General features: G+C 37.2%; 3 protein-coding genes across 4 annotated transcripts; 1 reads left to right on the plus strand and 2 right to left on the minus strand.

The window, feature by feature from the left end:
- Positions 1-353: 353 nt before the first annotated feature.
- On the minus strand, positions 354-3,785 carry LOC130987751 (hypersensitive-induced response protein 2). 2 transcript variants are annotated; one of them, XM_057911402.1, is made up of 6 exons: positions 3,579-3,785; positions 2,535-2,744; positions 2,175-2,295; positions 1,720-1,811; positions 1,281-1,377; positions 354-953 (listed from the first exon to the last, which is right to left on the minus strand). In XM_057911402.1, the coding sequence occupies exons 2-6, from the start codon at positions 2,721-2,723 to the stop codon at positions 589-591; spliced, it is 864 nt and encodes a 287-aa protein (XP_057767385.1). In that variant the 5' UTR covers positions 2,724-2,744; positions 3,579-3,785; the 3' UTR covers positions 354-588. The 2 variants fall into 2 exon arrangements, with proteins under 2 accessions (XP_057767385.1, XP_057767386.1); XM_057911403.1 differs by lacking the exon at positions 3,579-3,785 and having other exon boundaries at positions 2,535-2,759.
- Positions 3,786-6,334: 2,549 nt separating this feature from the next.
- Positions 6,335-8,089, minus strand: LOC130987752 (probable cytochrome c oxidase subunit 5C-1). The gene is made up of 3 exons (XM_057911404.1): positions 7,945-8,089; positions 7,800-7,851; positions 6,335-6,727 (listed from the first exon to the last, which is right to left on the minus strand). The coding sequence occupies exon 3, from the start codon at positions 6,697-6,699 to the stop codon at positions 6,505-6,507; it is 195 nt and encodes a 64-aa protein (XP_057767387.1). The 5' UTR covers positions 6,700-6,727; positions 7,800-7,851; positions 7,945-8,089; the 3' UTR covers positions 6,335-6,504.
- A 794-nt stretch (positions 8,090-8,883) lies between these two features.
- On the plus strand, positions 8,884-10,799 carry LOC130987754 (probable aquaporin SIP2-1). Its single transcript, XM_057911406.1, has 3 exons — positions 8,884-9,357; positions 10,154-10,414; positions 10,494-10,799. Exons 1-3 carry the CDS (start codon positions 9,067-9,069, stop codon positions 10,683-10,685), a joined length of 744 nt encoding a protein of 247 aa, XP_057767389.1. The 5' UTR covers positions 8,884-9,066; the 3' UTR covers positions 10,686-10,799.
- The last annotated feature ends 474 nt before the right edge of the window (positions 10,800-11,273 follow it).

An 11,273-nucleotide genomic window follows, 5' to 3' on the forward strand; every position in this document is an offset into this window, starting at 1 on the left:
GTTCACTGACTCGATTGAAGGTTCGACTGAAAGTTCGTGAACAGGCTCGCAAACATGTTCGCGAGCTCAACGAATCGAGTATTGTCAGGTTTAAGCTCTGTTTGTTTACTATCGAATCGAGCTCCGAACGAACTTTTTTCGAGCCGAATCTCGAATGGTTTTCGAGTAGCTCTATTTATTTACAGCCCTAGTCTTTTATGCCTTAATTTTGCCGTTAAATTAATTTTTTTTTAAATAATAATTATTTATTAGGATGCGTTCTCTTTGATTGTAAATTTATTATGGGGATGAGAGAGAGAAAAGATGAACAATATATCATTTCATATGTATTCTAATTATAACAATAATCAATATACAATACCAAATATACATATTATTGATCTTGTCAAATGCATACAACCTACATAGCTCGAGAGGATCGTCTCACAATAGCCAAAGCAGCAACAAAATTACATTACATATTTGATGAGAAAAAACAAATCTTCAAATGCTAAATATGAAAATATACACACATCAACATACTACACCGATCTTCATCCAACACACTTCAAGAAGCTTACTTACACAAACCGGGGGCATGGAATCCGACTACGACATGGAGGCGCTCTCGCCCTGAAGGAGGCCGTTGCGGATCTGCGTCGCGATATCCTTGACGGCCCCAGGTCCGTGAGGGATGAAGACGGCGGAGGACTTGGACGAAGCGCCGATTTCCTTCATCGTGTCGAAGTACTGAGTGACGAGGACCATGTCCATGACATCCTTAGAGCTCGTCCCGGGCACGTTCTCCGAGAAGGCGAGCACGCTCTCCCTCAGTCCGTCCACGATGGCCTGACGCTGACGAGCTATACCCAACCCCGACAGGTACTTGGACTCAGCCTCTCCCTCGGCTCTCTTTATCTGCAGGATCTTCTCAGCTTCGGCTTTCTCAGTCGCAGCGAGCCTGAGTCGAGCAGCTGTTGTGACAGCGATAGGCTCTCAGATAAACGCGGTAAAATCATCCAAAAGAAGCAAATCACATAATAACACGTTCAAATCGTCCGGGAGGAGCAATCCGGAGATGCTCGCTATCTTTCTAATAAGGGTTTTCCAAACCATTGCAAACTAATACCCAAACACGCCCAACTTTTCCGGTAATCGGAGATCTCGACCGTTATTTAAATGACTATCAACCCTTATAATGAAGAATCAGAACTGAATTATAAACATTTCTCAAAGATGCAAAAGAATATGCCGTTGGCTATAATTCGTTATAGATTGAGTCTATAATGTTGGAAACTTACCTGCATTTATCTCGTTCATGGCCCTCTTGACTTGAGCATCCGGTTCGATGTCAACAATCAGAGTCTGCACTATCTCAAATCCATAAGCAGACATAGCCTGCAAAGACAAGAGATAATCAATATCCACTAATAGGGGCGATCATTTTTTAGAATTACCCTAGATAGATAAAAATAGTAAGGTTAATATCTTGTTTATTAAGATTTAAGATGGATTGGAACTTCGGGATACTCCAAGGCCCTCGATAATTTCTATCATATGAGCTAGTTTTGTTTGATTCATATCTCATTGGAAGGGTAGGATTGGAGAAACTCAGTCTCGAGGATAAAAGTATTCAATCATGTATTTTATCAATCATGCAAAATAAACCCCTTCGCATAGCAAACATACGCGACCAGCATTACACATGAACCGGCATCATCTGTCAAGAGCAAACATTACCTTTTCAAGTTCGTTTTCCACAGCTCTAGCTATATCGTCCTTCTGCTCAAAAGTGGAATCCAGATCCAGTTTTGGTACACTTGCCCTGATGACTGTCACAAAATTCAGATATCACCGCAATATTATTTCGTTTCTGGTATAAAAGGATGGGTGAAATCAATGCACTTGAGAGGTAAATTAGTCATGAGACTCCAAAAACACGATATCTAGATAAGAAACTTCTTCTCCAGTTACATAGTTCTAAAAAAGTACATGGGAAAATACAGCATTCTATAGTCAAAGGGAGGAACCTTAAAGCAAATAGAGGGAGTTTTCCTTCATCTATTACGATTTGTGTGCTCAATCGGGAAAAAACAGTGTACGATGGAAACCATAAGCAAGTCAAACGGCAATATGCTGTATTTTGATGCGTTCTGCCATACAAGAAACTGGTGACCATGCATTCATAAACGTACCATCAAAAACGTATGCTTGGATCTGCTCTTTCGTGTTAGATAGCTTATAAAACGCATCAGATGCTTTGTCAGCCAATGCTCGGTACTGGATTGAAGCAACCACATTGACGAACACATTGTCCTGGATAACAAGAAACTCATATACTTGTTAAAACCGTCGAGCTATTACTGAAAATGTAAAAGAGCATTCTTGATTTGCAAACTGACTAAGACTTCACACATCTATTTTATATCTCATGAAAACGGATACTCGAGCAGAATGGTACAAAATAAAACCAACAAACATACTAACACTGCATGTGAAAAGCCCAATTAGATAGAGAAATCAAAAGTTCAAGCAGCAAGTAAACGGCGAAGAACCTTAGTTTTTGTTTCGCAACGAACATCGAGCTGCTGTAGACGTAATGATAAGGTACCAGCCAATTGGTAGCCAAAACACCATGGCAGGCAATGGCAGCCAGGCTCAAGCACCTCTTCAAACTTGCCAAATTGTTCCTTCACAGCAACAGTAGACTGATCCACTTGAACGCAACCAAGCATTTGACCCATTTTTCAGTATAGACAACTGATCTGGAACAGTGTGAAGAAAAAGTTAAAGTCACACCAAACAAACATATACTCCCTCCGTCCACTAATTGTTGTCCTAGGTGAAGTGTAAATTTACACTTCACCTAGGACAACAATTAGTGGACGGAGGGAGTATTTAGTTACATAACATGTTATCTGTCTCTTGATGCACTAAAGTGGAAAATCGAATTGAACGAGTCCTTTAGCAGATCGGTTTTCAAAGGGAACAGCAACATTTGTTCAGCTCAACTAATTTTCTTTTAGATCAAGATCTGCCATAAAGTGGGCTTCACAATAAAGCGTGCACCAAATCACATGGAACTCAAATGTGCTAAAACTTTTAGCTATATAGATCATGTAATTTCAATAAGATCAAAAATATGACATCAATTCTAGAATCTAGCACAACATGAAATCATGCTCTGAAAAAGATTGCATCTTTACAAGAAGAACTGCAATGAAAAAAACAAAAAAATGTAGAATTCCAAGAAAATCCATCTTGGGTTTTCTAAGCTATGATAGAGATCGTCATTTTTTTTTGTTCTACAAAATTCATTTCAGAATTTTTGTGAGAAGAATTTACCTGAAAATAGTTTCATCAATTTCCAAGAGCAACCAGAATTTATCTTTATTTTGTATACTACTTTTGGAAACCATTTCCTTCTTTGCATACCAAACACACACACATAACAACAAAGCCATAGAAGAGATATCACATACACGATTCAAATTCAACACTATTCGACAAATTTCTTCCACAAATGCAAAATCCCCACAACTTTCATTCAAGTCCGAGATGGGGAAAATAACACAGTACAGCTAGGAGAGGAGACTTACCGTTGACAGAGCAAAAAGAGGTAGCTCGGGAATTTTCAACTGGGTTTTACAATTCCTGATGAAAAATAGTAGCGAGTGTTATTATGGGAAGCTATTTATAAATACTAATTATCTGTAAATATTGAGGAGAGAAACAGCGGAAGTTTGCACGACCACCATTTTGTATCTTCTCTCTGTCAACGCATAAATGTGGTTATCCCACTATGTCTCCATATAAAATTTTCAAAATTACATTTTAGTACCTATATTATTGTTATTTTTACAATTATATCCTGATTTAAAGGAGATAAGATAACAATTTTATTTTTTAGACTTACGAGAGGTGGGAGAGGTTCAAATAAGAACCACTAAATAAAATTAGAACAGAGAACTATTTTAAGCGATTCGATCATCAAGATCTACGGTGGATGCATCATCTTGGTGCATGAATGCGGATCCTGGGTTCGAATCCTGAAGGGAGCAAAAATTTTATTACTTTCGGATGCATTAAATTTAATAGCGAATGCATTAATTTATATGGTAGATGCATTGATTTTAATGGTTCTTATGTTCTCACGATAAGTGTGGTTCTCACTATAACCGCACCCTACGAGAGGTATCTAATATATAATCAAATGAGCAACTCACACGCAAACGAGACCTCTACACCACACCAAGATGAAAAAATAACTACACGCAGACGGAACTAAACTACCCACATGATAAAAGTGGGATAACTACGTTATTGCATGCAGCAAGATTGAAACCAAGATCTCTTACAAAGGAGAGTCTTTGATTGCCTCAACTTTGCTACTTAAATTAAATACTCAAATGATCACCTTCTTAGCAATTCCATATCCAAGTCAAATTTTTGGTGAAGAAAATTCTACATAGCAAGTGGGAAATTGAGCTGAATTTTAACAAAGGGTGTGCGAAATCAAACTCCAACACGTTTCATGAAAAATATTGAAAAATCGGAGGTTTTTAGGGAAAATGAAAATTTAGAATATTTTATGAAAAACATTGAAAATTTGAGACATAAACACTATTAACTCTAGTTAAAAATGCTACCATTCATTTCGTGATTAATAGTTGTAACTTACGTACTCCATCCTAAAACTATCTATCTCAAGTGTCAAATTTAGACTTTTTTTTTTGAGTTGCAAAATTAGTCATTACTTAAGGTAGTACAATTTGCAATTAGCATCCTCTCTCTCTCTCTGAATGTCAAGCATGGGTTTGTATTATTTTTTTAGATGAAGGAAGCATGGGTTTGTAATTAAGAAGAAAATATTTACATTCCTGTCAAGCATGGGTTTGTATTATTTTTTTAGATGAAGGAAGCATGGGTTTGTAATTAAGAAGAAAATATTTACATTCTTGTGGACAGGGGCGGAGCAGGCTCCTAAAAATTAGTTTTTTTTCAAAATTTTGGTGGGGCAAGAATTTTTTTTTATATATATATATAATTATATACATATATATGAATATATTAGCTATATTAAAAAAAAAATTGAGGGGGGACAATTACCCCACGTGCTTAAGCTGTAGCTCCGCCAATGCTTGTGGATGAAGACCTCCATGATAAATGCTCGTAGAAATATTGCATTTTCGCATTCACAAAGTCATTCAAAAAGCATATTTCTCTATCCACACACTCATTGACTTTTCAGAGAATATAGAGTCACTCTCGCGTGCAACCGGTTGCACCTTGCAACTGATTTCTGAATAACACTACTTCAACATACAAATGACACTTGAAGATCATCAAGTGTCATATATATATTGAAGTAGTGTCATTCGAAAATGTTCAAGTGTCATTTGTCGAATGAAGTAGTGTCATTCTGAAAACCAGTTATACGGTTAGTATTTGTGATACTTCTTTCGTCTTAAAAAAAAATAGCCTCAATTTTTATTTTGAGACTTTCGTAAAAAAATAATTTTATTTTATTTATAAACACTACCTCACGTCGTATTACAATCGGTATTATTTACCTATTCTATGAGCTAGTATTAATTTAGGTCTTCGCGTGTAAAATTCTTTATCCTTATCCGTATTAAATTTATGAGCCTATGATTCATGAATCATGCTATACTGTTTAGAGAGGTTAATTTCATCTTTTCAAATATTAATTGTTAATTCCTCTATGAACGTAACTTCATCCGTATCTCAACTTTCTTAACCTCGTAAGCCACCAAAACAAGAAGGAAAACAAGAGAAAATCTTAAAAAACATCGATCTTGAAATACAAAATTACATCTGAAGGTGATGGGATATATCGATGCTAATATCTTATACTCCTTTCGTCCCAACGAAGTTGAGTCGTATTTCTTTTTGGATCATCCCAACGAAATTGAGTCGTTTTTCTTTTTGAAATAAATTAAAGCTACTTTTCATTCACTTTCTCTTTCATTCACTTTCTCTTTCATTTCACTTTTTCACTAAAAAAGTAGTAGCTCTTTAAATCCCATGTCCAAAAGAAACGTCTCACCTTCGCTGGAGCGGAGGGAGTGGTATAAGATATTAGCAGAAGTTGTTGCTCAAAATCATAATTATATTAGCAGTCAGTGCTAAGTCGATCTAATCGAAAAATAATAAGACAACAATTAAAAATTCTACAAGCATATCATTGTCAATGAGCTGGTGTTATTACTCCAAATGTTGACAACTTGTTCTGCTCAATATATAAAACATTGAACGGCAAACAAGAAGTTGACAGCAACATAAGCCAAAATCAAGACAGTTAAACAAACAACATAAGCCAAAATCAAGACAGTTGGACACCAAGAACGCGTTTATATCTGCAGAAAAAAAAGATGGTGTGATGATCCACACAAATCAAGTACGTCTTATTTGATTGGAATTCGAACTACGGAAGCTCTCTTGTGATTCGAGAAACTATTGGTGGGAATAACAATTTGATCGAGAATTTGTTACAGAAAATATCTATTCTTCTGCAGCAACCACAGTGATTTCACCTTTATCTAGCATGTCGTAGAAAGCCCTAACCTTTCGCTGCTCATTCCAGTGGTGCATCTTCCACACACTGCCAGCAGCGATGCCAAGTGCAGTGGCAATGAGTATCTCCTTGACAACGCTTGGTCCCTTCAAAGTGGCGTGGGCAACTCTATGACCAGCCATTTTAAGTTCTTCCTTGGATGCTTAGATCCTGCATTTAACGCCCGATTCATTTAAATCATAGAAGAAAAAGATAGAATACAAGCAACTGATGGATCGTTCAACCGTGGGGGAATAAGGGTGTAAAGCTGCCTAGTCAACAAGTTGCCAATTGGAGGAAAAGTTATGCAATACTACCTCATCAAGCAAATTAAATCCACATATCTTACTTAAGCAAGACACCAAGGTGAGATGTTCTTGATGGTAAATGACAGTCAAATTGACACTAGAAAACTTGCAGGCCTATTCTAAAGATTGGAATAAAAATGAGTTTGCTGAAGATCGGAAATATAAGATTTTCCAACATGTAGCAATATAAAATATTTCTCCGGCTTCATTTCGAGATTATCTCTAGTCTACCACACAGGACCAAACCAGCTCTCAAAGATCACAGTTTCGTACATTGAAAAATTGATTCGAGCCAAGCAAACAAGTTGAAACAAAATGCCTATTAAATACTGTATTTTGTTATCTACATCTTTGTGTCCTCACTCATACTCAACATACAACCATAGACTGGAAGAGTGTAATTAATGATTGCACTGACCAAGAACTGGATATATGTAATTTCTAATTGGAGAATTAGTTCAATAAGTTACACATATTCAATCCTCATTTCATAATTCTTCAATTTCCCGCAAGTAAGATTATCTTTTTCTTTTTTGCAAAGAGCATCTAAGGAATATAACTACTACTTCTACTAACATTTTTATATTTCTCAGCATTCCCAAACAGCATAATTAGAGAATCACATCGGTAAAATGCCATGAAACGAGTCAAGAACCAAAACACCAAAAAAAATAGCATAAAATGATATTAAAAACTACATTCTCTGCCTATTCAATCGTTCCAACAATCAAGAACAAACAAACGAATTAAAAAAGGTCGTTATTTCAACGTGAACGCAGCTTTAGTTAAACACCAATCACCAATCTCCATTCGCATCGAATTCCACACAAATCCTAAACTCCAATCACCAAAAAAACGGGACATGAGAAGAGAAATCGGCACCCATAACCTATTTCAACATAACCAAATCAGAAAGTGAAAACGCAACAACGTACCACAAAATCAAACACCAGAATCGAAATCTGCGGCGCTTTCGTTCCGTAGAATCTGCACAAGACAGAATTGAAAATGAGAATCGTCAGAAGAAAATTGGAGTAGGATTGAATTGTATGAGTTTGTGGCCGAAGTGCGAGATCCTACCCTAGAATTAATTCTCCGATTGCGAGATTGGGGAATAGGTCTGAATTCTTATTTCAGAATATAGGGCTGAATAAAAGTGGAGAGAAGGTTGTATCGAGGAGCAACGGCGTCGTATCATCACTATACCTTGTACTATCAAATTAGCAATACAAATTGTTACAACAATAAATTCAAACATTTTATTAAATCAGCTAACATGATTAATAATTATCATGTTTTCAGCATATAATATATGATTGAAAAAATAAAAAATATATTGTCTATTAATGTTTCACTTTATTTCAATTACAATATGACTTTACTAAGGTTACGATTAACAGTACAAGTACAACCATTAAAACATGTACAAATAAAACTCTATTCCAAAAAAAAAATTGTGCCCCAAGAATTTTTTTTTAGCCAACTATGCTCTATGAGTTTTTTCTGAATTAATTATCAAGAGTTATCTGAATATAATTAATTATGCAACCTCGATATTACACAATAATAAAAAAATCACACTAGGAAATTACAAATTGCATACAGATGAGAATACAACATCGCACTAAGGTGAAAAAACATCATCACATCCAAATGGAATTAAGCATAAGACCTCTCACAAAACATATTCACCGCACAAATGAAAATACAAAATCACACTAAAGTGAAAAAACATCACCGCACACATGTGAAATTAAACCTAAGACCTCTCATAAAATATATTCCATTTTACTATTTAATAAATTTCAATACAAACATATTCATTGAGAACCAAATTCAGTTTTTCTTTTTTTTGTGCGTGTTGGTCAAGCGATAAAGGACTAATGTGGGTTCGAGTCTCCTATATCGCGACCTTTAAATTTTTTTATTTAATATTATTAAAGTCATATATAAAAAAAATTAAAGAAAGGAACAGACAGCACCACACAACACGACACTACACTACAGATTAATTAAAGAATCCGACAATTGCACAAAGGTTTCGACCCTCACTTCGTTGTAGATTCTCCGAAAAACACCACAAGATTCCCATTCCAACTCAACTAAACTCAACTCGTCCTTTATTGGTCAACTCTCTCTCTCTCTCTCTCTCTCGCTCGCTCTGACGTTTCTTGTAGATTAGAGAGCGAGAGAGCGTCAGCAATGGCGGGAGGGTGGCGGCTGCTAGCTGCGGATTTCGCGATGTCTTTTATGTGGGTGTGGTCGAGCGTCCTAAACAAGATTTTGGTGCACAGAATATTGGGCTATGGAGCTCACGATCTCGACGGCCAAATCGTCAGATACGCTCTCTCCATTCTCAACATGTTCTTCTTCGCTCTCATGGTCAAGCTCACCAAAGGTGGGGCCTACAACCCCCTCTCCCTCCTCTCCGCCGCCTTCACCGGCGATTTCTCCAATTTCCTCTTCACTCTTGGCGCCAGGGTCCCTGCCCAGGTGTTAACTCTCTCTCTCTCTCTCTTGAAATTTTAAGCTGAAGTTTGGGTGTGTTTTGTGCTTGGATTCTCCAATCCTTGTGATGTGGCAGAATTTGGTTCACAATTTGTGTGTGTGTGTGTGTGTGTGTTTCTTTTGTGAGTTGAGTCGACTATTCTGTTGAGAGGGGAATATTATGATGGTGCCTTTTGAGTTTTTTTGGATTAGAAATTATGAGGAATTGACATTTTCAATTTTTGAGAAGCTGAGTTGAAAATCTGGGTTTGTGCTTATTTTTGAACAAGAACTCCTCTATGTATTCAAGAATGGAACTTTGATGAGGATAGAGGTGCTAAGATGTATTTTCTATATAAAATTGAGTTCGTAAATTACTAAAGATCGAAAATTTAACTCTTCAAGAGATATGAGACGCCCTAGCTCTGCTTGCCATGATCTTGGACTGTGTTTGGCCACGAAAATCGGGCAGCATGTGCTCTTCATTTGCCTAGTTATGCTCATTAGGACTGTCTGCTCTCTTTAGGGTTCATTGAGTTTTCAAAGATTGTTATGACATTTAGTAGATTCTCTTAAATTAGATGGTGAAGGGTCGGGTGATCCAAGCGTGGTTGGTATCTTAAAGTGGCGTTAACATTAGTAACGAAGTGATGTGGAACGCGTCTAGAAACTTTCACTACGGTCAAAACTCAGACCTTAGTATAACTCATCAATGCTTATATTGTTTCTGCATTTTCGTATTTTGTGTAAATGAGCTTGTTGTTTAGCAAGGCTTTTTTTTTTCTCATTTCTCTTGGAATAGGTCGTTGGGGCAATTTATGGTGTTAGGCTCATCTTGGATACGTTTCCTGGGATAGGACGAGGGCCAGTCTTGAATGTCAGCATTGCTAAGGGTGCATTGACAGAAGGTCTGCTAACATTTTGCATCGTGTTTATCTCCATCGGGCTAGCTAGAAAGGTCAAGGATAGTTTCTTCAGGAAAACATGGATTTCCAGCTTATCTAAGCTGACTCTTCACACCCTAGGCGCTGACCTAACCGGTGGCTGCATGAATCCAGCCTCTGTAAGTATCCTCGGATTTTCTTCATCGATTATGCAACTGTTGGAACGAATGTAACTGGAAATCTATGTTTGCTCATTAGGTGATGGGGTGGGCTTTTGCTAATGGGGAGCATATCACTAAGGAGCATTTGGTCGTTTACTGGCTTGCTCCGGTTCAGGCCACTTTCGCAGCAGTTTGGGTGTTTGGCCTACTGGCTCGGGGTAAAAACAACGAGGAGAAATCCGTGGCTGCTAAGAAGGATGCCACCACAAAACTGAAGTCTGCAGATTAGAGATGATAGCATTCTTGATTCTTTTGATGTGTGTTAGAATCTAGCAAGAATCTTAGTGCTGTGTTGAACATATGAATTTGTGTTTATAAATAAATTTATTGCTAATTTTATTCATCTCATAACTTTGCAATTTGTATTTTAGCCATTTTTTATGCTTGAAACAGATGGCTGCAGACCAAACTATTCTAGCATTTCAGGCACTGGAAAGTAAGTGTTTGATTCATATTATCTTTTCTCCTATAACTGAAAGCTGTGTTTTTATGCAGCAAGATCAGTAAACGAGCTGCGGTTCGAACTCAGCCAAGTCGACAGAGCCAGAATCGACAGGTTTCATGAGGTACGCAGACTTCAGCTCAGAAGCAAGAGCTGCAATGAGAGGGATCCTCTTCAAGTTCTTCACCAACGGGGCGTGATCAGTATCTCCAACGGCGATCAGCTTCTCGTTGATTGCCATCATCCTATCCAGCTTCCTCGTGAACTCCGGGTTCTCAACGTCTAGAACGGTTGGGACACTAAAAATGGCAAAAAATTGGTGAAGATTTTTATGTAGTGGAGAAAGAGTCTCACCATTTTATGAGATGTTTGATT

The sequence above is a fragment of the Salvia miltiorrhiza genome, chromosome 6 (genome assembly GCF_028751815.1).
Source record: "Salvia miltiorrhiza cultivar Shanhuang (shh) chromosome 6, IMPLAD_Smil_shh, whole genome shotgun sequence".
NCBI lineage: Eukaryota > Viridiplantae > Streptophyta > Magnoliopsida > Lamiales > Lamiaceae > Salvia > Salvia miltiorrhiza.